This window comes from Drosophila biarmipes, chromosome 2R, assembly GCF_025231255.1.
Source record: "Drosophila biarmipes strain raj3 chromosome 2R, RU_DBia_V1.1, whole genome shotgun sequence".
In the NCBI taxonomy this organism is placed as follows: domain Eukaryota; kingdom Metazoa; phylum Arthropoda; class Insecta; order Diptera; family Drosophilidae; genus Drosophila; species Drosophila biarmipes.
Window position 1 is genome coordinate 8835317 of NC_066615.1, and position 22943 is coordinate 8858259.

Consider the following 22943-nt stretch of genomic DNA (forward strand, 5'->3'; position numbering starts at 1 on the left):
CAGCAAGATTGCGTTGTGAAGGGGCACAGTTGCTATTTTATTAAGTTGTTGTTGAATTAATTATATTATTATGTAACCAAGTCTTGGATCTGCGAGTAGGTATAAGACTAGAATACTTATTTTAACGTATATTAAAACATGCTTAATATCAGTTTTAAGGCTCTTCTGGGAGGGCACAACGTTACTTCACCAAAAGACGGCGAGTTTTTTTAATAATACAATAGCTCATGATAACTTTATAAACTATCGACTTGCGAATGATACTGCCCAGCTGAGACCCAACCGAAGAGTGGTTTTTAAATGTTGGTAATCCGCACATTCTAAAAACGATTTTTTGACTTTCTACCTGTATTATAAGCTTTCTGACAAGTATAGTATTTATTCTACAAGTAACGTAATAAAAATGTGGCCATAAATTTGCTAGTAGTAGCATTATTTTAGTCCAACCCAAACCAATAATAAATCTCAAAAGAACCATTCCTCCCACTAGGGCTTGGTCAATACTTTGTTTTCATTTAGTATTAAAGCATTGAGAAAGTACCCTGCCATTTATCATTAATCACAATGCAATTGTGGATAATTATACGCTCATTTCGCACTTCCACCACCTGATCAATGGCATTATCCATTCGGACCTCGGGCCTTCCGTTTATTGTAATAATTGTGGAGCCGATGACGTAGTTTGCGGCTGGGCTAGGAAATTCGATGTCGAATTACGGCCATGTAAGCCCAGTTTTGTGGTAAAATAGCTCAGGAACGCACATTCAGCGATGATCCGCTGGCGAAAGTGGTTGGGTGGTGAATAATACTCCACACCCACGTCGACAGACAGAGCGTCTAAAACAGCAGGGGCATCAGTCTGCTCGTGCTCTTCATCCACTACAAGACAGCCTACCCCAACCACAGAAAACGTGTGCCATCTAGGCTCCAGATTATACCCCTCGGAGCCCCGATCCGCGAATTATGGTGCCGATGGCGATGTGCAATTACGCTGACTTACTGATTTACTGATTTACCCACTTGACGATCCGAGTCGGGTGTGCGCGTTCGCAGACCCGCTCGCAAAAATAATAATGACAAAATAAACAAACAAAAAGTTCAATTAAACGATAAAAAATCACTTAATCATTGTGAATGAAATCGAGCGATCATATGGAAGAGCCACGGGTCTTCAAAAATCAGATAACTGCCGTACTTCAAAGAGCAAACATCTCGGAAGTGTCCACGAGGGAAGTGGTTTCCTTCCCCTGCAAAAGTCAGAAAGTTCCAAATCAAACCGATTTCAACTGAACACGACTGTCTTCTGTGTACTCCTTTGTGATTGCAAGGTGTCTACATAATTTCTCTATGAATTTCGATCATTTCAAGCCTAATAAGAAGTGGTAACAGTTGTGGTGCTGCTAAAAAATACAACAAAATCTGATCAAAATTAATATATACAATTTTGATTAACCTTAATCAACACCAAACATACATTCTTTAATTAATTTGAAAATGGCAAAAGGTGCAAAATAAGCATTAAACTCGTTTAAATACTCGGGTCTGGCTACCAATAATGTAATTTTTGCAATTACTTATTCCAACCTGAAACTAAATTAGTGAAATGAACTTTTGGTCTTGTCAATCGGCCGGACAGGATAGTAATGTGGCCACCTTTTAACAAGGCAAACTAGGCGCTCTTAATGGGCCACGCCCACAGCAACGCCCACTTTCGGGGAGGCGGCAGGCGGGGAGGGCGTTCAATCAACCAACTTCTTCTTCGATAAGCAACAGTTTGCTGCAATTTAAGTTACGCTTTGCCACCTGTCGGCTGCCTCCGACCGCCAACCCCAAGGAGGACACTCGGCCGAGGCATCCCTTGGCTCGGCATCCTGCCGACGACAAATTGCCGCCCGCCTGCGCATCCAGCGTATAAAAGGGCGAATCCGGCCGCAGGATTCATCAGTTGGCCCAAAGGAGCGGCGCGCGTCTCTCAAACCGGACGCATGGACCAGAAAAATTTAGAATTTAAAGTTCTTAGTGCAAAGTATGTGTGGCAACTGAGATTTTAGGTGGAAGAAGAGTTTTTTCCAGTTCAATTCAAAACGTAAGTACACAGAGTAATTACAGCCCTAAAAGGTTTTTGAATTATTATGTAAGCATTTTATTTAAAAAAAATTATCTGACTTTAAAATTATTATTTTATTAGAAAGGAATTTAAATAAATACAACCTCTTCTTAAATGTACATTTATGTTGAAGTAGATTATATACATTAAAATGGATGCTAAAAGTAATAATAGGTTAAATCAACAATTTTTTAACTAACATAAAAAACACGGCATATATTTTGAAGAGTTGTGTTTTTAATAAATGTATTGTTCTTAAAAGCATAATTTTACTTTCAAATTTTGCCTGTATCAAGCTTCTTACACTTTTAGCTCTTGCCCAAAAATTATTAAATCTACAAGTTTAATATTGGTAGAGCAATATGTTGCATTCAAATCGGTTTCAAATTGTCATACATTTTTTATCAGTACGTGAAACAAGTGAAAAATGAATAAAAGTTTTCGCATTATTCGCTTCTGTTAATTGTAAGGCATCTGGTGAGCAAATTCCACTGTTTTCGCACCTCTAAGTATCTTTTGATTGTTTTGAATTTGGCTTTCCGCGCCTTTATTCTTAGCACTTGTCTTATCATTTGGGAATTCCGTCGGCACATGTGCCCACATTCCACATCTCTATCTGCTGTTTGGCTTCGCGTGTGGGCCACAATTAAATGGTAATTAAAAGTCATACAAAGATAGGGGTTTGGGTCCCCTGGATAAAGTGAGGGCTGCACTTGTTTTCATCGGGAATTCATTTAGCTAAGTGAGATTCGTTGAGCATACGCCAGTTGAGCAATTTAAAATTGAATGGATAGAGCAGCTCAAGGGCAAACCCTTAAATTTAAGTCTGAAAATTACTACCATTCACGACATTGACATTAAAACGGCTTTTCGTGGCCATTACTGCAGTTAAATGGTTTCAGAATTCAGGGGACCTGTGGTCAGGGGCGTTTTATTATTTTGTATGCCAACAAATCTGTTAATTTTAAGGCCCCCCTGGGCGTGAACAATCGTTAAATGCCCCATTTAATGCGATTGTTTAACTTCGGTTGCAGTATTTTCCCGTCGATTCAGCGAGGCCAGCATGTGAAGAGCCGTGGGAAAATGCAATTTTCACGACCACAGCGCTAAACGGGCTGGAAAAGCGGAGTGCGGAAAAGCAAGGGACTGCAGGTGGCGAAAGAGGCCGCGGAAAGCCGTAAGTAGAGGCGCAGATTCAGCTTCTTCTGGCCCCGGACTGAGTTCAGATTCAGACTTCGGCTGGCTAAGCTCGTGCCGCGATCGGCGTACACTGCCACGCCTCCAGGCACCACGGCCCCGCCCCTGAAACGCCCCCTCGACCGCAAGATGGACCGCAGCGGCAGCTCCGATTTCGGAGGAACGTCTGCCACGACGGGCCGCTCGAACCCTGCTCCCTGGAGCGACGACAAGGAGTCGCCCAACAACGAGGACGACTCCAACGAGGACGACGGCGACCACGCAACGCCCGCCAAGGTCACCGATCCGCTGGCGCCGAAATTGACCAACAACGAGGTGAGTTTTCCGGGCAGGAAACGAAGTTTTCAAGAAATAAATGAGCAAAAAATTAATTGAAGCCATTCGTAGTTACTATCTACAAATGTTGCTCAAAGAGCAAAATCTGTTTAATAAGAAGGATTTGTTTTTAGAACGAATAAATGACGTTATTTTGTGCAATTAGGGATAACAACGCTTTAATAAAACTTTTGAAACCACTTAAGTAAAGTATATATTGTTATACGCATTTTACTTTTTAGAGTGTTTGACCCTTGTTTTTAAATATTTAAATATTTAGGTCAATTTCGAAACTACGTTATAGGTTCTGATTTTTCTTTTAACAGCGAAACCACCTGAATGGGAAAAGTTCATTCATCATACATAGAACTTTGATAAAAAATAATACGTTTTAAAAATATTTGTCGTTTTAATAATATAAAAATTTAGGGAGGTGTAAATATTTGGAAAATATTTTATTAAAGTTCTATGTATAATGAAAGAACTTTTCCCATTCAGATGGTTTCGCTGTGAACTTTTGAGCTTTAATAAAAAAGCATACGTTTTAAAAATGAATTATTAATATCAAAATTTAGGGAACTGTAAGTATTTATATCTTTAGATCAGTAGATAAGACCCTGTTTTTAAAACGATGGCAATATCATATTTCATTATTGGTTATTGCTCCTTGAAATTAATCGAAATACGTTCAGAACGGAGGCCCTATTTAATCTGCGACTTGGGAATATTTTCTGATCACTTCATTTAGCGCACTTTGGTTGTGTCCGTGACGGAAAGAGCGCGGGAGACCTGGGGACAGAAGGCCGAGTTCCTGTTGGCCGTGATTGGCTTCGCAGTTGATTTGGGGAACGTGTGGAGGTTTCCGTACATCTGCTACCAGAACGGAGGAGGCGCCTTCCTGGTTCCCTACTGCCTGTTCCTCATCTTCGGCGGCCTGCCCCTTTTCTACATGGAACTGGCTTTGGGCCAGTTCCACCGGTGCGGCTGCCTCAGCATTTGGAAGCGCATCTGCCCGGCCCTAAAAGGTGTGTATAAAAATGAGTCCCCATTCAAAATAACTCTCTTTCAGCAAAGGTATTAAAAAAGCCGTGCAAGCCATTTAAAAGCGAACAAATAAATATAAAAGCCAGCCCTGGGCCTGGGTATATAACACAAGGTTGAACGGCAATTTAAATGAATTACAAATATTGAGTGTTAGTAGCTGAACACAAAATCGTGATTGCACACTGGAATCTATAAAAGCTTTCAATATTTGCGCAGGGATTTAACCTGAGGCTCTGCCAGCCTGTAATGAGAAATTAAGTATACGCAGCGTGCCTCTGCGAAATTCATACAGACCATGGGCTCGTGTGTGTTGTTGATGTCTGATATTTTACGCTTGGCCGAGCATTATTGTCTCAGCCAGATCCGAGGACACCCGCACTTGTTGGCCACAGGACCACACAAAGGACCAAAGTTTCCTCTTGCAGGGGGGATTTTCAAAAAAGCAAGCCATTGTGTGCGTGCCGGCGACGTTATCAAGCGAGGAAATGGATAAGAGTCGCCAGATTTGTTGCAACAATTAACGACTTATTCAAGCGGAACGCACAAGGCCCAAATCAGCAGGACCTCCATCCGGGCCAGAGGCCTAATTAAATTGTCCTCAAATTGATTTACACCAGCGATGAAAAGACAGCCACTGGAGGGAAGTCCCATTCAAAGTTTTGCATATCGAGTTGATAATTCCATTAGGTGACAAACAAAATGTATGGGCTGCTGCTGCTGCTGCTGCTCGCTGGATTTGCTCAAACTTTTGCCAAGTCACTTGGTCTAGGCCAAATCCCACTCCATCGGGCTTTCGGGGCCGCCCCTTTCCGCCTCGGAAAAAGTCCAAGAGCAAACACCACTTTGTGGCAGTCATCATTTGCTCAACAAGTGTTTGCTTTGGCAAACCTTTTGCCGAGCGACCCGGAATGAAAAGAAGCGCCGGAAAGCAGGGCGAGCGGAAACTTAGAGCAGGGAAAATCACGTGACGTGTCTTATTGGCCTCATAAGTAAGCGGGCGGAAAAGCGGATGGTGGATTGCACAGAGGATGAAACCTGCAAATTGTCACGCGGGAATATTCCAATTTCTTTGTCGATTCTCCTTTGGCCGGTTTCAATCAGAAATATTACCATTCCCAGACCAAGTCAAGCTGGCTCTTAAAGGCAACCTGTTGATTTTCATGTTCGCAGCCCGGTTGCGTAAGCAATTAGAGAAATTAATGGGGATATGCTTGGGGAATTTTTGACTTTTGATAGTAGTGTTTAGGATACAGTCCTTTATTTAATTAAAATATGTAATTAAAGATAGCAAAAAATAAAATAAATCAAGCATTATATCGCCAGGACTCAATCAGCAACCCACAAATGAAATTTGGAAATGAAGAAACCAACAAATTCTCATGTAATACTTCTAAACTGCCATAATCTATCAGAAGTTAATCGAAATTATTTTTGGGACACTTAGGGGTTTATTTATAAACGACTCTACCACAAACCCCCTCAAACTTCCAGGTGTGGGCTATGCGATCTGCCTGATCGACATATACATGGGAATGTACTACAACACCATTATTGGATGGGCGGTGTACTATCTGTTCGCCTCGTTCACCTCCCAGTTGCCCTGGACGTCCTGCGATAATCCCTGGAACACAGAGAACTGCATGCAGGTGACCAGTAAGAACTTCACGGAATTTTCCACCTCCCCAGCCAAGGAGTTCTTCGAGTGGGTACCACGTAGCTATACATCTTAAAAGGCCATATCCTCAAGCGACTGATTTGCAGGCGAAAGGTTCTCGAGAGCTACAAGGGCAATGGGCTGGACTTCATGGGTCCGGTGAAGCCAACTCTGGCCCTCTGCGTCTTCGGGGTCTTTGTTCTGGTGTATTTCTCCCTCTGGAAGGGAGTTCGGAGTGCCGGAAAGGTGGTCTGGGTCACAGCCCTGGCTCCCTACGTGGTGCTGATCATTCTCCTGGTGAGGGGCGTCTCCCTGCCCGGCGCAGACGAGGGCATCAAGTATTACCTGACCCCCGAGTGGCACAAGCTCAAGAACTCCAAGGTGTGGATCGACGCCGCATCGCAGATATTCTTCTCTCTGGGCCCCGGATTCGGAACCCTGCTAGCCCTCTCCAGCTACAACAAGTTTAACAACAACTGCTATCGGGATGCCCTCATCACGAGCAGCATCAATTGCCTGACCAGTTTTTTGGCCGGCTTCGTCATCTTCTCCGTTTTGGGGTGAGTTTTGAAATTACCTAGAAAAGTCACGAACTATATATGAACTATAAACTATATATTTCAAACATTTTAAGCCTGGTAAAACCAAAATAATTTAGTCTAAAATATTTTGTTTCATCTTTAATATCGTAATATTAAATGTACACTCATAAATATTGAATATTCTGTAATTGCACTTCTTAGGATAGATTTTCAGAGAGTCCCATAAAACAACTTTAAAACTCAAGCTGAAATATTTTCCCTGGGATCTGATTTATCTGTCTTTAGGTACATGGCTTACGTGCAAAAGACCTCCATCGACAAAGTGGGCTTGGAGGGTCCCGGGCTGGTATTCATTGTCTATCCGGAGGCGATTGCCACGATGAGTGGTTCGGTGTTCTGGAGCATCATTTTCTTCCTGATGCTGATCACCCTGGGCTTGGATAGCACCTTCGGCGGACTGGAGGCGATGATTACGGCGCTGTGCGACGAATATCCGCGCGTGATTGGCCGGCGACGGGAGCTGTTCGTCCTGCTGCTCCTGGCCTTCATCTTCCTGTGCGCCCTGCCCACGATGACCTACGTGAGTATCCGACTGTGATTCGGTTAATTTCCACCTAAGCACGCCTAATGTATATGCATGCCTGTCCAACTGGCCCGTTTAACGCTCCATCTGGCTGAGAGCAGTCCATGTTCTTGTTTAAATATGCCAGCTAGGAGGCGATGGATGGCCGTGTTAAGTGCTTTTTATCGTCCGCCAGTTAATCTCCACACACTCACTGCCCCGCCCTCCTGCATTTTTATCACCTGTCAAGAGCAGTGGGCTTGTTTGCCTTCAACCTGGTCAAACAACCACCAACTTCTGCAGCAACATCCACAGCCACAAGTTCTTCCTCCCGCCACTTTATCTGATTACATTTGAAATTGTAATTTGCTGCCTTCTTTATTCCTGCCTGTCCTGGTCACTTGGCCACTTGGAGTGACCAGTATCGGTCAAGGGATCAAGCTATTCAATAGCCCAGCCCGCAGCCATTAATCAGTACCAGCTAGGAGGAGGTATATTTTAGGGGTGACCAACAGTGTTATGATAGGGTTTGTCAGCTAATGTGTGGCATATATTTGAACTAAATGCGAAAAGATAAGAAACTATATTACTGGAAACAAATGATAGAAAATAAAGTGCCTAAAACCCTTTAAAATGCAACCGAAGCTGTCTAAAAGTATGCAGTAAATAAGGGAATGAATCAATTCGTTGTATTTGTGAGTCTCGAATGTGTTGTTGCATACTTTTACCTAAATTATATTTTAAAGATGTTTCAAAATCCTACAGGTTTGCGTGATTTAAAAATCCAATTTATTTTTAGGGCGGAGTGGTGCTGGTCAACTTCCTGAATGTCTACGGACCCGGATTGGCCATTCTTTTTGTGGTCTTCGTTGAGGCAGCCGGAGTGTTTTGGTTCTACGGAGTAGATCGCTTCAGCTCGGATGTGGAGCAGATGCTGGGCAGCAAGCCGGGTCTGTTCTGGCGGATCTGCTGGACCTACATTAGTCCTGTATTCCTGCTGGTAAGAAAAAGAAAATGGTGTTAGACCTCAGTTATTGATTAGGATATCCACACAGACCATCTTCATATTCTCCATCATGGGCTACAAGGAGATGCTCGGCGAGGAGTACTACTACCCGGACTGGAGCTACCAGGTGGGCTGGGCGGTCACCTGCTCCTCGGTGCTGTGCATACCCATGTACATCATCTACAAGTTATTTTTCGCCTCGAAGGGCGGATGCCGCCAAAGGCTGCAGGAGTCCTTCCAGCCGGAGGAGAGCTGCGGATCGGTGGTACCCGGCCAGCAGGGCACCTCGGTGTGACATGACCACGCCCAGGTCCACCTCAACATCCGCACCGGCTGCACCAGCATCAAGATCTACAACCTCAACTGCAGCAGCAACAGCAACAGCTTGTCACCAACAACCTCAGGGGCCGCCGAATGGAGGAGCTGCCACGCAGCCTTCCACTCGAACAATCTCAACAACTGCAACCACACCTGCCCGCCGGAGGATCAGAATAGTAGTCGGAACCAGCATCAGTATCAGCATCGGATCAGCAGCGATATCGTTAGTGCTAGTCTTAGACAGTCGCATAGCCATAGTTTAAGCCTCTGCTCGGTGCAGAGCAATCCCATGACGACCAACAGGATCCCACTTGCTGCCGAGGACAATAACTGCTCGCTGAGACTCAGCAGCTGCCAGCCGCTCAAGTTCCCGCTGGCCAGCGAGTGGCTGGTCTAAGGAATCCTCTAATCCGCCACAAGGGAGTTCTGCAAAGCAGCCATTTTGCAGGGCTCCCCGAGCACAATATATAATCAGCGAAAAGGGACGAACTCAACGCATAATCTAGTTTGATGGCTTTGCAAGCACATAGTGAACCTAAGTATTCTAGTTGTCCAGCCATCGGTGGTGTTAGCAACGGAACCCTAGCCTTAGTTCGTAAGCGTTAACTAGCTCAGCTGTAAGTCAAGTGAAAATTGGTAAAATGCTTTCTAAGTAATAACTGCTCTGGGATAGAGAGCGCCCTGTACAATGCATTACTCGACAGTTCTCCTGCGCAAAGGAAAGGCAATCGTAAAACAGCCATTTACGTTGCTTTTCCGGCGAGCTTAATTTGTTTTTAAATATAATTTCGGTTTTACGAAATAAGCAATGCAGTTTTCATTGAAGTGAAGAAGGGCACAAGCTGCTGAGCTAAGGAAAGAGATAAATTTCCTCAAGCAAACAATCGGAGTATTTAAATTATTTAATTTTTAATTACATAAACTTGCCGTTAGTAGTTACGCGTAGCTGGCGAAATAATAAAGTGGGCTTGATTTCATGGGGACAATGAACGATGAATGGTAGCAATGTTTGATTCTCTGAGGCCACTGCATACCCTCGCCGGGTAATTTGGAGATGTTGTTCCAGTTCCTGGACGCCACAAGAAGCAGCGGCTAATCCTGCGGCCCCTGCTTCTTTCGCTTGCGACGGGGCTTGCGCTTCTTCTTCCGCTCCTATTTGCGCGAACCCTTGCCGCCTTCGTCCTTGCCCTTGTCGGCCTTCTCCTCCGTCTTCTTGCCGTCCTTGTCCTTGGTCTCCTTGTTGTCCTTATCCTTGCTCTCCTTGTTTTTCTCCTTGGCCTCCTTGCTGTCGCTCTTGCCCTCCTCGGCGTCGCGGTTCGCCAGCTTGTTGTTGATCAGGTTGTGCAGGGCAATGATCGAGCGCACCATGGAGGCCAGGTAGACGACCAGCATCTGGTCGTTGGTCTTCACGTACATGGTGCCCGTGAACTGGTCGTTGGTGATGTCGGGCAGCAGATTGAAGATGTCTTGCAGCTGGTAGACAATCTGGTGGTTGATGGGCATTTTGCTGTCGCCGACGCGCTGCAGATACTGCTTGATGTCGCGCAGTTGGGCGTTCAGTCCCTTTAGACCCATCAGCTGGTTGGTGATCTTCTGCGAGAGGCTGCCCACGGTGGTGTCCTTGATGTCGCGCAACAGATGCTCCACGCCCACCTCCTCCGCCTCTTCGGCGCCAATCTCGCTGGGCACATGCTCGAAAGTTTTGCTGGTCGGGGAGCCATCGTCGTGGACCTCCTCCACGGATATGTACGCCTCCGTGGGTAGACCCAGATCCTTGGGCTTGGCGTCGATGATGACCAGCACGGAGTTGGGACAGTAACGGCGGACCAGCTCGTTGATGGCAATGTCGTTCTGGTGGAGCTTGGGCCCCGTGTGATACCAGCCCACGACCCGTTCCCTGGCGTTCACCTTCTTGAACATGCCGTACATGTTCTCCAAGTAGTCGTGGTCCAAGAACCACACCGACTTGTCCTTGTCGTCCTCGTCGAAAGGCACTGTTTAAAGAGGAGCACCACATGGTTAATGGGGCATGTTTTTGGCAGTTTGAGGTGCAATACTAACCCGCAAAACTGTTGGACACATCGAGGACTCCCTTGGAGCGCCAGCATCCCAGGAGGACGCCCACGACGCGCTTCTGGTTGCCGATCTTTCCCATCCGATTGAAGTGATCCACCACGGACAGCAACACCAACGGATGCACTATCACTTTGTTTACGCTCACCTCCGCCGACGGCATGACTGTGCTTTTTGGGGGTTTTCGGTTCGGAATTTACTGTGACGTCTGCACCGCTTGCTAGGTGCCAGGCTGCTCTTTTTATCGAGGGGTTTGTCTTCCTGAGACTCCTGTATTTCGCGAATTTACCTGCAATTTGCGGCAAAAAACTCAGGCCGAAATGACAAGCAGAAACGATTTGCAGTGTGGCCGCAAAGCTGTCGGTGGTATTTTTCTGTCTGGCTCTAAAAATACTAAGTTTCTATCTAAGCAAATATACTTACAGCATACCATAACTGGTCACCCTGATTTTAAAATAATAAAATGAACGTTCGTCAATTCTGTTGAAATATAAATGAATGCTGTATAATTTTGTGTTCTTTCCGTTGGGGAATAGAGAACGTACACCCAGGAGAGGGTTATGGTGAATCTGAGTAACAACTACATTGTTTTGTACAACATAGTACATATTTGTATAACATTTTATGTTACCAATTAAGGTGTTATTGTGATTATTTATTTATTTACATTAATGTTTGTATCAAATGTTGAATAAAAAATTCCTTTTAATCTGACTGGCCTACAAATTGTTTTTGAAAAACAGAGGGTATTTGAAATTCGGGCTGGGACCCCTACTTAGATGCCTCTGCGGTATTTCGGCGGCGAACGGTCACACATTGCTTGTGGAAAATCGTATCATGAGAGGAAAAGCGCCGTGCAAACAGTTAGAAAGTGCGCAATCGGTCAGCGGAAGTGCGGAAAAGAACGGTCAGTGGGGCCCCAGCAGCTGTTGGCCAGCTAATTAGGCAGCGTAATTAACCGCAGCCAACTAAATTAATTATTTTCCCCGCCTGCGAGCTGGTGTGCGTGTATGTGAGTGTTGTTTTTGCCCTTGGCGAAGGCAAATAGTGCTGCCCTCCTCTTGCACAGATGACCTAAACGGCCATTTTTGGCCAGCGCTGCCAGACAGCCGAGCAGGGTGCAATCGCGGCGCAGTGGCAACACCAAGCGTTTGCGCGAGAGAAATTTCCAAGCATTTTCGGGGGAAAGGAAAATACGTTTTAAGGCCCTCGGTGAGCGGTAAAAGCCGTCGAAATAGCGATAGTGCAGTGAGTGATAAAGCCGCCAACCGAAAAGTGAGTGTGTGCGCGGATGAGGTAATTCCCGATTCCCATTCCGATTGCGTGCGTCTCCAAGTTTCACGCCCATTCGCCGCCGACTTCATTTGCTCCGTAATCACCGATTCATCAATGAGATGCTGGTTTTGGCTAATATCGCGGTTCGTGCGCGTGTTGTTTACCAATTGCCAAGTGCCTAGTACCAATCGAAGGGCCCCAACATAATTGTTGACTTTGCACCTTGCAAATCGCCCAGTTTCGCCGAGATTTGGCCAAATTAACAGGGCGCTTGTGGGCCAGAGAGGGGGCGGTAGGGGCTTTTTAAGCCCAGAGACCAGCTCACAGACACCACGACAGCCGAGGCGCACACGCACGCACACACGCGCACTGCGCTCTTTTGTCTACGTCTTTGACTTTTTCTCGTTTGTAATCATTTTCCTCCCATTCGTACGTGTTTTTTCTACAAATATTAGAGCTCGCGAGCTGCTAATTAAATTATAAAACATACAGAACAAAGAAGCGCTAAAGACGGGGCCAGAACCAAGCCCACAATCCCCGCTTTTTGGCCTATTTCGCTAAGAAAAGAGAAGGAATCTGGGGAGAGAGTGCTGCGAAGCAGGTGAGTCTAGTTCAGACCACGAAAACTGGGCTATATTCTTCGATACTCCCAGTGTTCTATATGTTCTTGGCCTGCCCAGACTCGGATCGAGGCTTGAAACCCTGCCAAGTCGTGAATACACCTGCCCGCCTGTCTGTCTGTCCAATCAATAAACGCTTGCCAATGTCCGCAGCTTTCTCCAAATCTAGTTTGCCTGCTTGGACTCTCGCCCAGGAGCTCACTATGTAGACTCACTCGACCCAAGAAATCATCGTCTCGTCGTCACCAGGGGAAATCTACGAGCAGCCAACATGTCTTTTATCACCAACCTGAAGAAGGTCTTCCACCTCGGCGGGGGTGAGGCCAAGAAGAAGCGCCTGTACAACAACATCAAGATGGACACGGACCCGGAGGAGTTCTGGGAAATGGTGGGGGAACTGGGCGACGGGGCCTTCGGCAAGGTCTACAAGGCCCAGCACAAGGAGCACAAGCGCTACGCCGCCGCCAAGATGTGCCAGCTGGAGGACGAGGAGAACCTCAGCGATCACATGGTCGAGATCGACATCCTCTCGGAGATCAAGCACCCTAACGTAGTGGAGCTGTATGAGGCCTTCTCCCTCGACGACAAGCTGTGGGTGAGTACCAAAGGAGCTGCTTATTTTAACGGAAACTTGAGTGATCCCTGGGAAATCCCCTCGGCCCACAGATGCTCATCGAGTACTGCGACGGCGGAGCCCTGGACAGCATCATGGTGGAGCTGGAGAAGCCCCTGACTGAGCCGCAGATTGCCTACGTTTGCAAACACATGACCGAGGGTCTCACCTTCCTGCACCGCAACAAAGTCATCCATCGCGATTTGAAGGCAGGAAACGTGCTGCTCACCATGGAAGGTGGCGTTAAGTTGGGTAGGTCTCCAAAACACCCCGCATTCCATCATCATTTAGTGATAATCTCACGTTTCCAGCGGACTTTGGTGTTTCGGCCAAGAACAAGCACACCATGCAAAAGCACGACACCTTCATCGGCACTCCGTACTGGATGGCCCCGGAGCTGGTGCTCTGCGAAACGTTCCGGGACAACCCGTACGATCACAAAGTGGACATCTGGTCACTGGGCATCACGCTCATCGAGCTGGCCCAGATGGAGCCGCCCAACAGCGAGATGTCGCCCATGCGAGTCCTGCTCAAGATCCAAAAGAGCGAGCCGCCCAAGCTGGAGCAGCCATCTAGGTGGAGCAAGGAGTTCAACGACTTCCTCAAGAAGTCCTTAGTCAAGGTTTGCGGCTCTATTGGCCATTAAGTTGCTTCACTCTCTAACTGGAAACAAAATTGTTGTCCTACAGGATCCCCAGGTTAGGCCCACGACGGATGTGCTGATGCAGCATGGCTTCATCAACCGGAATTTGGACTCGAAGCCCATTAAGGATCTGCTGCTCGAGTACAAGGCCGAGGTCGTGGAGGAGGTGGTGGACGATGAGACCGAGGTGAGTGTGCCGTTGAAGCCCCCGAAGTCCTTGTGCCCTGCACTGCACCCACGTAGTCCAACTGCTAGACGTGATGATAATCTCTACGTTCTCTCACCTCTCCAACTGCTCTTTCTTCTCTCTTACACGCTGCCGCCTCAAAACCCAACCAAAATCGCACCACGCGATTCATTATTTTTATACTTTTATCTTGGTTTATTCTCGACTATTCTTTTTGCCTTGCGTTTGTGTTACGTTCCGTTCCGTTTTGTTCTGCCAAAATGTCGCAATGTTTGCCCTTATCATTTGTATGTGGTTACTTGGAAATAATTGATATAGAAGCTTAAACGCCAAGTGAAGCGGCGCTCGCTCTATCAGAGGGTTGGTAAGTCGTTCTACAGCAACCAGTCCGTGCTCCGTCCGTTCCTGGCACCCGCACCCGCCCCTACCATCCGGCACTGCATCCCAGGCACCGACCTCCAAAAGTTTACTTATTTTATCAGCATTGCCAAATGCCGTTTATCACTTAGCTGCTCCGCCGGAGGCATTCTGCGTTCTTTTTGTGTTTGTTTATGTGCCTGGTTCTTTCCGTAAGCCCTTGCTATCGGTTGTGGTAATTATAGCAAGCACACTTTCAATCACACAGGGTTTTAAATTACTAATCAGTCTGACCAGCACATAGCTGACAAACGTGTCAGTTTCACTATCTATAAGCTCCTTACCTCAAGGCATAGATATTGTTTATGGAGCAATAACAGATGGAATTCGCCAACAATGCGCTTAGTGCTCAGCGTCGGATGTAAACAAATTCTTTTAGGGTTGTTTAGGAGTTTATAAATAAGAATTACTCACTGCAGAGTTATTTTGTAACGATAGTATGCAAATTCGGCACGCCGAAAGTAGTTAGAAGTTTGTAGTTTGAGTTGCTAAACTAAAGAAGTCAAGTAGCTCCGCTAGCTAAACAACGGCACTTTAGGAATTGGATTAATCATCGTTATGCTAATGAGTTATTTGTAATCTTCCATAGGAACCCCGCAACTCGGCGCTCCAGCTCGACCTGGACGATGACTCTGCTTCGCTGCAGAGCCAAGACATTGACAAACGTAAGAACCCAAGCTGAAATGTGCCCTTTTAAATCGCCCGCTCATAGTGTGTACTCCCTTTGCAGTTCCAGGTACACCTACATCCATTTTGCGGGATGCCAAAGAGCAGTCCCAACCAAGTAGCAGTTTACCAATCGCAGCAGCGGCAACTGCAGCAGCAGCAGCAGCAGCTACAACCACAACTAAAGCCACCACTCCGGACAGACCAAACCACACAAAGGATGACAATGCTGAAGCGGCAGCCCAGCAGCCGCCGCATACCAAAGTGCCTGCTCCAGCGCCGCCGTCGTCCCAAACAACGCCACCACCGCAAGTCCAGCAGCCACCTACACCACCAGCCCAAACCACAGCGGCCGTGCTGCAAAAGAAACCCGAAGATGTGGCAGCTGTTGCAGAAGCAGCCGAAAAAACCGAGTCCGACAAGAAGGTAAGAACCACTCGTTTGGTTATATCATACAAATTGATTTTAATGTTGCTTCTTCTCCAGCACTTTGTCAAAAAGGAAAAGGGAAAAGCCCCGCCCCCACCGTCTCCATTGGGCCTTGTTAATGCCAAGCCGCCTTCCAGCGATTCCCAGACATCTCCCAAAAAGCTGGCCACGCCCGAACCCGCATCCCCGGTCACCACAGCCATTGAGGTGGCCATTGGCCAAGAGGCATCGGAGCCAAAGCCGCAGCCGCCCTCGCCCACAGCATCCTCCATTGTGTCCGTGCAATCGGTGGCCTCCTCCAGCTCCTCGGGCAGTGTTTCCAACGCTGTCCTCAGTTCGAGTACTTCCCTGATCACCATAAACAGCGATCCACCCACACCGCAGCATCATCAACCGCTGCCACCAACACAAGCGCAGCACTTGGTGCTGCCGAACAGTTTGGAGTCGGTGAGTCAGATTACTGTGGTGACCAGCACCCATCCGCCGGTGATCATCGACAACTCGGTGGTTCCGCCGCAGAACGAGGTGATCATCGTGTCCAACGATCTGAATAAGAGCACTCACCTGCACGAGTCCTCGACGGACGACGACTTCCCCTCGCTGGACGACAGCTTGGGCGATGCCAGTACGCCGCCCCACAAGCAATCCTCAATGATATTGGCTGTTAATGAGCCAGCGGGAATAGTTCCTGCTCCTCCGCCGCAGCCGCAAAATGCTTCCACCGTTCACGCACGCAAGCTGGACGAAAGTGAGGTGTTGATTGTGAGTCCCTCCTACGCGGATGATGACTCCGCTTATAACACAGCGTCAGGCAGTCACAGTCACGACCACAGCGACCATCTGATGGACACGAGCCACGTGTCAGTGGTTACCGTGGGCGATGAGGTGGTCAAGGTGAAGGATAGCAGCAATGAGCTGGGCAAGCGCCAGCCCAACGGAGTCGGCATTGTGCCCGAGGATGTGAACATCATTGTCAACAGATTTAAGCACGATAAGCGATCGCCCGACAGCTCGCTGAGCGAGAATGGCTCGGTGCGCGGACGCCGGGGCATCGAGGTGCTGGTTGGCGGCAGCGGCGGATCCGACGTGGACAGCATTGGCACCAACACTAGTCAAGACAGCCGGCACGAGACGGATCACAATAACAAGCAGCAGCCTCCAGCGGCTGTGCTAATGCCTCCACCGCCTCCGTCGGTGACGAATCACCTTAATCATGAGACCATCGACGAGGAGGAGGAGGTAGTGATTCGGCCTAAGGCGAGGGTACCGCCCGTGGTCAAGGGAGTCAATGCGCAAGGCCTCACCAAGGAGGAGATTGAGCTGCGCAATCTGCGCAAGAAGACACGCAAGCGCACCCGCAAATTCGAGATCGATGGCGTGCAGATGACCACCACCACAAGTCGGGTGATCTACGGTGACGATGAGAACGGACGAATCTACGATGACCACGACTTCCGCAAGCAGGAGCTGCGCGAACTGAAGATGCTGCAGAAGCAGGAAAAGAAACAGCAGACCGAACTGTACCTAAAGGAACAGCAGGCGAAGGAGCAGCAGGATCGACGCTTTGAGCAGGAGCGATCATCGCTGGAAAAGACCTACGAGGCGGACATGGATATGTTGGCGCGCCAGCACAAGCAACTAGTAGAAAAGACAGAGCAGACGCAGGAGAACGAGCTGCGCTCCTCATCAAAGCGCATTCGCTCCGAGCAAGAGCAGGAGCTGAAGATCTTCCGCGAGAACCTCAAGCAAGAGATCCGACTGCTTAAGCAGGAGGTGGACCTATTCCCCAAGGACAAACGCAAGGACGAGTTCAAGCAGCGCCGCTCGGCCATGGAACTGGATCACGAGGAGAAGGAGCGCGCCTTCCTCGATTCCTTGAAGGAGAGGCATGAACTTCTGTTAAGACGACTTAGCGAGAAGCATCGTGACCATCTGGCCACCATCAACCGCAACTTCCTGCAGCAGAAGCAGAACGCGATGAGAACGCGGGAAGCACTTCTCTGGGAGTTGGAGGAGAAGCAGCTGCACGAACGCCATCAGCTTTCGAAGCGGCATGTAAAGGAACTCTGCTTCATGCAACGCCACCAGATGATCATTCGGCACGAGAAGGAGCTTGATCAGGTGAAACGCATGCTGCAGCGCAAGGAGGAGGACATGGTCAAGAAGCAAACGATGGAGAAGAGAGCGCTACCCAAGCGAATCCGAGCAGAGCGCAAGGCACGAGACCTTATGTTCCGAGAATCCCTACGTATTTCCACAAACCTAGATCCGGAAATAGAACGCGATCGATTGAAGAAGGTAGGAATGAATTGTGGTATAACAAAAGAGGGACTTGAACTTATCTCCTTTTTAATTGCAGTTCCAGGAGCAGGAGAAGAAGCGCTACATGCAAGAGGAGCGACGATTCGAGGTTAAGCATCAAAAGCAGTTGGAGGAGCTAAGGGCCACACGCGAAAGCGCCATTAAGTGAGTGATCTGTCTGAAGCTACTCTTTAGCCGGTACTTATTGTATACCCATTACAGGGAGCTGGAGCAACTTCAGAACGAGAAGCGAAGGGCTCTGGTGGAGCACGAGCAATCCAAGCTATCGGAGATCGATGAGCGACTAAAGGGGGAGCTGCGCGAGTGGCGCGAACAGTTGGTGCCCCGCAAACAGGTGTGTATGCCCCATCCCCAATCGAGATCCGTCCAAGAGCTCTCTCAGCCAAACGCTCTCCGCCTTATTTCGTTGGTGTTATGTGTTCTTTTAAATGTACAAAGTAGATCAACTCGTTTGATATAAGTTGGTAATGAAACTTATTGTATATTGATTGGTTTATGGTGAACTATGGTGTCTTGTGCTCCCCTATTTCCCCTAAAACGAAACCCATCCCAACCAGTTCCTTCAAAGTTGTGCGGTTTAGAGATGAGCCATACACGGTACAAATGTTTGGTAGTTTAATTGTCTTTACCCAATTGATTCGTCATTCAATAGGCTTCTGACTCATTTTCTTGTGGGGTAAAAAAAAATAGAAACAATGAATCATCGGTTAGCTAATCTATTTCGAATTTGAGGCGCGACTGCAGCTGATACAGTAACTGGGACAATGACTGACGAACCCACAGCTCATCTTTAAGCCGCTGCAACTTGACTGAGCCAAGGCTGAACTTAATCCAATTATTTTTTCAACTTTTTCTCTCTCTTTACACCCACGCAAATGCATTCACTTTGGTGGCCTACTGTATCTACTACTACCTACAAAACTAAACCAAAAAAAAAAACCGAAACCGATAACTGATAAAAATTAAACAAAATATATAAAAATGCTTACCGCTGTGCTTCCCAACTACTAACCAAAAAATCAACCAACCGATCAACGGATTTGGTCATGCATGTGTTTAACAACCAAATCAAAACGAGCATAGGAGCTGAACCGACTGATCAAGCTAGCCATCGATCAGCATGAGAAGCGTTTTGGACTGGTGGCCAACAGGGAGGAGTTCGAGGACCAGGAGGTGGAGCTGCCCGTGCGCCTGCGCAACATCTACAACGAGCGAACCTCGCGCATACTGCCCCGCAACGTCTTCATCGATCCCCAGCACATGCCCCGCTCCCGCTCCTCGCTCCTGATGATGGGCGGCAGCGGCAGCCGGCTGTCCAACTTCCGTGGATCGGCTCCAGATCTTAGCCAAAGCGTGCCCAGTACTCCCATTATGCACAAACAACAGCGATCGCAGATGATCAGCGATCTGGTGCTGGAGGAGGACGAGGAGCATTTGCTGAGCGAACAGATGAAGCGGGCCAGCGTCACCACGCTACCGGCACAGAACCAACTGCGCCTGATCACACAGCTCCCGCAAAACGAGCTGGTCAAGGTGGTGACCTCCACTCCGCCACTGAACAGTGCGGAGGATGTAAATGACAAGCCAGCCATGAGCACCTTTAGGGGGGGCAGTGCGTCGCCCAAAACTCCAGATGAGCTGGGCTTGGTCACCAACCGATTCAGCCGCTTGGATGCCAAGGCAGCAGCCGAGGCCAACAACGTCGAGTTGCGCATTCACGAGGGACCCGTGCTAACGGCCCACACGCAGCGTCTGCTGCACACCACGTCGTTTGCGATCAAGCGACCCTCCCTGGCCAGCCGGAGCAGCGGCAGATCCTCGCTGAGCAGTGCCCAGTCGATGTACAACATAAACGAGCTGTCCACGCGGTTCGCCAGTGATGCAGACCTGGTTTTCGACTCCGGGCGCAAGGCAGCCGCACTGCTGGACGAAGTGCAGCCGCAGCTGAGGTCGTCCGTAAAGCCCGGACACAGTCGCCTCAACGGAAGCGTGGCGTCGGCGGACTCGGCCGCCTCCTCCGAAGACTTCTACTACGATCTGTATGCGGCCAAGTACAGATTGCCGAGGGTCAATCAGCGGCAGCATAGCTGCGAGGAGGACTCCTCGGCCATTTAGAAGGCGCCGATGCAGAAGGATCACAGCGATCAGCACTTGCCACGTTTCAGCAGCCAGTTCCCCGCATGCACCGCAGCGTCTAAATACTAACCAGTCAATCCAACCTGTACTCACACCTACTGACACCAAATCAACCCGCTTTTCATCCCTCGCTTTGGTGCTGGCCAACTGCACATCCCTCGTAGTCTCAAACCCTTGCCCCCAAGCACTTCAGCCTGCTAACCGAATTTGTAAAGCTTTTCTCACCCATTAACCGGTCTGCATCGGGAATTGCCATACATTCTGTCTTGCCAAAAGTTGATTATGTTTGTTGAACGATGAAATGCTATTTTTTGAACGAAAAGTGAATTACTTGTTTGCCTATTTTTAATGCTAAAGTATTTTCTTGACTTGGATCAGCCCTCCGCCTCCAAATGCATTCCATTTAAGCAGTATTATCGAAGTACTTAGATAAACAAAAATGAAAACAAAGAGAATAATAAAGAATACAATCAACATTCCAGTTAGCAACATGCCAAGCATTTGTGTAGCCATATCTTACTCTTAACATTCCTATAAACATACAAATAAATATTATCATATCGCAAATTTCATGATGCTTCACTGTACACACCCACTCTTACACATAAACACATGCAAATATGCAAACAACAACGCGCTGCTATCGAAAACCAAACAAAAACCAAACCAAACCAAAAATCTGTATCCAAAAACTTTTCTTGCCGGCTCTCCTCTTCTCGTTATGTGTAAAGCAACTACAGCAGCGGCTGCAACAAGAGGTTAGTCCTTTGATCTATCCCCAGTGTGCTTCCCAACTGTACGATACGGTTCGATGCCCGGTATCTGATGGTTCCGGAAGGCACTGAGTATTCTATGTATAGTTCCTCAGCTCTAAATGTTCTACTAATGCATGCGCTATCTAGCTAAACTTTCCTCCCACTCCTTTTTTCTTCTCTCTAACTTGACATTGTGAAATAGATTGAATGTTGTTGCACAGTAAAATGCACCCTTGTTCTCTGAGTTACTAATGTAAATCCGATCTATTGAACCAGCGCCTGGAGGAGACCTTCGCCCAGCAGCTGGACGAAATGGAGACCCTGTACGGCGGAGCCCTGATTGTGTCCATGCCCTCGGACACCCTGCAGCGAGATCACTTCACCGGCTCGACGCGCAGCAGCCTGAGTTCGTATTCCGAGGGCTGAGTGCTGGGGGCCAAGAACATGATGCCGGACGGGACGGAAGGCCAGCCTGTCGAACCGGCGAACAAAGGAACTGCAGCGGCAGCAGCTATGACAGCTTTGCAGAACGTAACAAAACAATTGTCAGCCATCCATTAAGGCTTCCGCCAGAGATTGAGCGCCTCTGCCTCTGCCTTTGCTTATATATAGAGAGTATATACTTTAGATGGACTTGTATGAATGTAAGTCGACTTGTAAGCCAAGCAGCGCGTCGGGTCAAGCCTAAGTTTTTTGTGTCGTAAAAACGTATGCTTAAGTTTAATTTTATCACATTTCAGTGTATGTTAGCCTATTGTTCTATTACTATTATTGTACATGTCTATCGATCTGTCGAAAATCCAATGCGTTAAATACCATATCTACGAGTATACATGTCCTCATGTATATACATATACCTATCTTACATGTCCACGAACCGTCAAGAGCAGAACTAAATTTACTTAATATTTATCTATGTTTAACACAACACACACACTCCCGTAAACAGAAGGACAAACATACGTACGCCAAACAAATCTTTTTTGTTGACCTTATTGCTATTGTAAATATATCTATAAATATTTGTATCTTAACTATGCAACTAACAAACACACACTTAGCGACAGAGAGACACATCTGCGGGAAAGTTTAGCAAAAGTTAATATGTGGCAACAGGAGAAGTCTGTAAGATGTTGGGATTCCAAGAGACAAATTGTGTAAGCGCTCGAGTTTCGAGTTGCAGACGAACGTAGATATGCAGATGGATAATGAGAGGCCGTCGGGTAACGATAAAAGATATTTATATTTGTACAAGTTTATGCTTATATATTTTATATAAATATATATATATATTATATTTAAAATTAAACAAAAAGAATATTCAACAAAAAAATATTAAAAAGAATAGAAAAATTACAAGGAATGGACCTTTTAGTGGAATTTAAGGCTACTGATGGCATTCTACAGCCTCACATAAGTCCCAAGTTACCAAGATTAAATGGAAAACTTTGCCATGGAAACTTCAGCAACCTAACTGCAGTGGCCCAGCTAACTGGAAGCTAAGTGAAAATGTGTTCGAATGTCGGAAAATATGTCAGTACCAAAAATTGCTGAACTCTCGCAGGCATCCCAGCAAAAGTATCTGTCCAATGGGCTTGGCATTTCTCTAGCTGAGCGATGGCATGCTGTGCCTTTCGATTACATGGTCAACGGTGCGTATGGGCAACGTGGTGGGTCTCTGAAGAGGAATTTTGCCGCTTCCTTGAGTGTCGCTACCGAATTCCAGCATATGGATGCATTGGCCACTGATACGTTTGACCTTCCTGCAGCACTCGATTGCCGGCCATTTATTGCAGCACTTCTTGGAACTGTGTTTTCTCAGGACCACGCCCTCGGCCCACTCGCAATCAATTCAGCCCTAATCCGAGCTGGCCACCCCCGTCCTCGTCCACATCCACATCCTCCCAGTGGCACAGAGCTCTTACTCATCTTTCCCTTTGCATTGTCCATTTATGTATTTTTATATCATATATGGTGGTATGACGAGCATACAGACCTTAGCACATGCCAAGCCCAAGGGGAAAGTGCGGGCTTGTCGGCTGCCAGGATTTGGATGGGTGAT

General features: G+C 47.4%; 3 protein-coding genes across 7 annotated transcripts; 2 read left to right on the plus strand and 1 right to left on the minus strand.

Annotated features, from left to right (window-relative positions):
* Positions 1-452: 452 nt before the first annotated feature.
* On the plus strand, positions 453-8732 carry LOC108026827 (sodium-dependent serotonin transporter). Its single transcript, XM_017097998.3, has 8 exons — positions 453-2086; positions 3142-3619; positions 4368-4644; positions 6155-6365; positions 6425-6877; positions 7145-7439; positions 8221-8421; positions 8477-8732. Exons 2-8 carry the CDS (start codon positions 3434-3436, stop codon positions 8720-8722), a joined length of 1869 nt encoding a protein of 622 aa, XP_016953487.1. The 5' UTR covers positions 453-2086; positions 3142-3433; the 3' UTR covers positions 8723-8732.
* An 897-nt stretch (positions 8733-9629) lies between these two features.
* Positions 9630-11313, minus strand: LOC108026828 (26S proteasome non-ATPase regulatory subunit 7). Its single transcript, XM_017097999.3, has 3 exons — positions 11242-11313; positions 10807-11175; positions 9630-10739 (listed from the first exon to the last, which is right to left on the minus strand). Exons 2-3 carry the CDS (start codon positions 10979-10981, stop codon positions 9898-9900), a joined length of 1017 nt encoding a protein of 338 aa, XP_016953488.1. The 5' UTR covers positions 10982-11175; positions 11242-11313; the 3' UTR covers positions 9630-9897.
* Positions 11314-11612: 299 nt separating this feature from the next.
* LOC108026646 (serine/threonine-protein kinase 10) lies at positions 11613-22240 on the plus strand. Of its 5 annotated transcripts, XM_017097672.3 has the most exons (13): positions 11759-12694; positions 12867-13308; positions 13380-13578; positions 13638-13948; positions 14016-14156; positions 15163-15238; positions 15304-15665; positions 15726-17966; positions 18028-18134; positions 18192-18324; positions 19074-20057; positions 20858-20944; positions 21158-22240. In XM_017097672.3, the coding sequence occupies exons 2-13, from the start codon at positions 12985-12987 to the stop codon at positions 21305-21307; spliced, it is 5115 nt and encodes a 1704-aa protein (XP_016953161.3). In that variant the 5' UTR covers positions 11759-12694; positions 12867-12984; the 3' UTR covers positions 21308-22240. The 5 variants fall into 5 exon arrangements, 4 of the variants coding, with proteins under 4 accessions (XP_050743071.1, XP_016953161.3, XP_050743072.1 ...); XM_050887114.1 differs by lacking the exon at positions 21158-22240 and adding an exon at positions 11613-11725 and having other exon boundaries at positions 12549-12694; positions 19074-20884; XR_007763917.1 differs by having other exon boundaries at positions 11760-12694; positions 19074-20884; positions 21158-21269.
* Positions 22241-22943: the final 703 nt, after the last annotated feature.

What these genes read in the sequence shown, in the direction of transcription:
- LOC108026827 (XM_017097998.3), top strand. Translation starts at nt 3,434, where the DNA reads ATGGACCGCAGCGGCAGCTCCGATTTCGGAGGAACGTCTGCCACGACG. An exon ending in CATCTGCCCGGCCCTAAAAG is followed by an intron (nt 4,645 to 6,154) that starts GTGTGTATAAAA and finishes TCAAACTTCCAG; the next exon opens with GTGTGGGCTATGCGATCTGC. An exon ending in CCCTGCCCACGATGACCTAC is followed by an intron (nt 7,440 to 8,220) that starts GTGAGTATCCGA and finishes ATTTATTTTTAG; the next exon opens with GGCGGAGTGGTGCTGGTCAA.
- LOC108026828 (XM_017097999.3), bottom strand. Translation starts at nt 10,981, where the DNA reads ATGCCGTCGGCGGAGGTGAGCGTAAACAAAGTGATAGTGCATCCGTTG. An exon ending in TGTGTCCAACAGTTTTGCGG is followed by an intron (nt 10,740 to 10,806) that starts GTTAGTATTGCA and finishes CTCTTTAAACAG; the next exon opens with TGCCTTTCGACGAGGACGAC.
- LOC108026646 (XM_017097672.3), top strand. Translation starts at nt 12,985, where the DNA reads ATGTCTTTTATCACCAACCTGAAGAAGGTCTTCCACCTCGGCGGGGGT. An exon ending in AACGCGATCGATTGAAGAAG is followed by an intron (nt 17,967 to 18,027) that starts GTAGGAATGAAT and finishes TTTTAATTGCAG; the next exon opens with TTCCAGGAGCAGGAGAAGAA. An exon ending in AGTTGGTGCCCCGCAAACAG is followed by an intron (nt 18,325 to 19,073) that starts GTGTGTATGCCC and finishes AAACGAGCATAG; the next exon opens with GAGCTGAACCGACTGATCAA.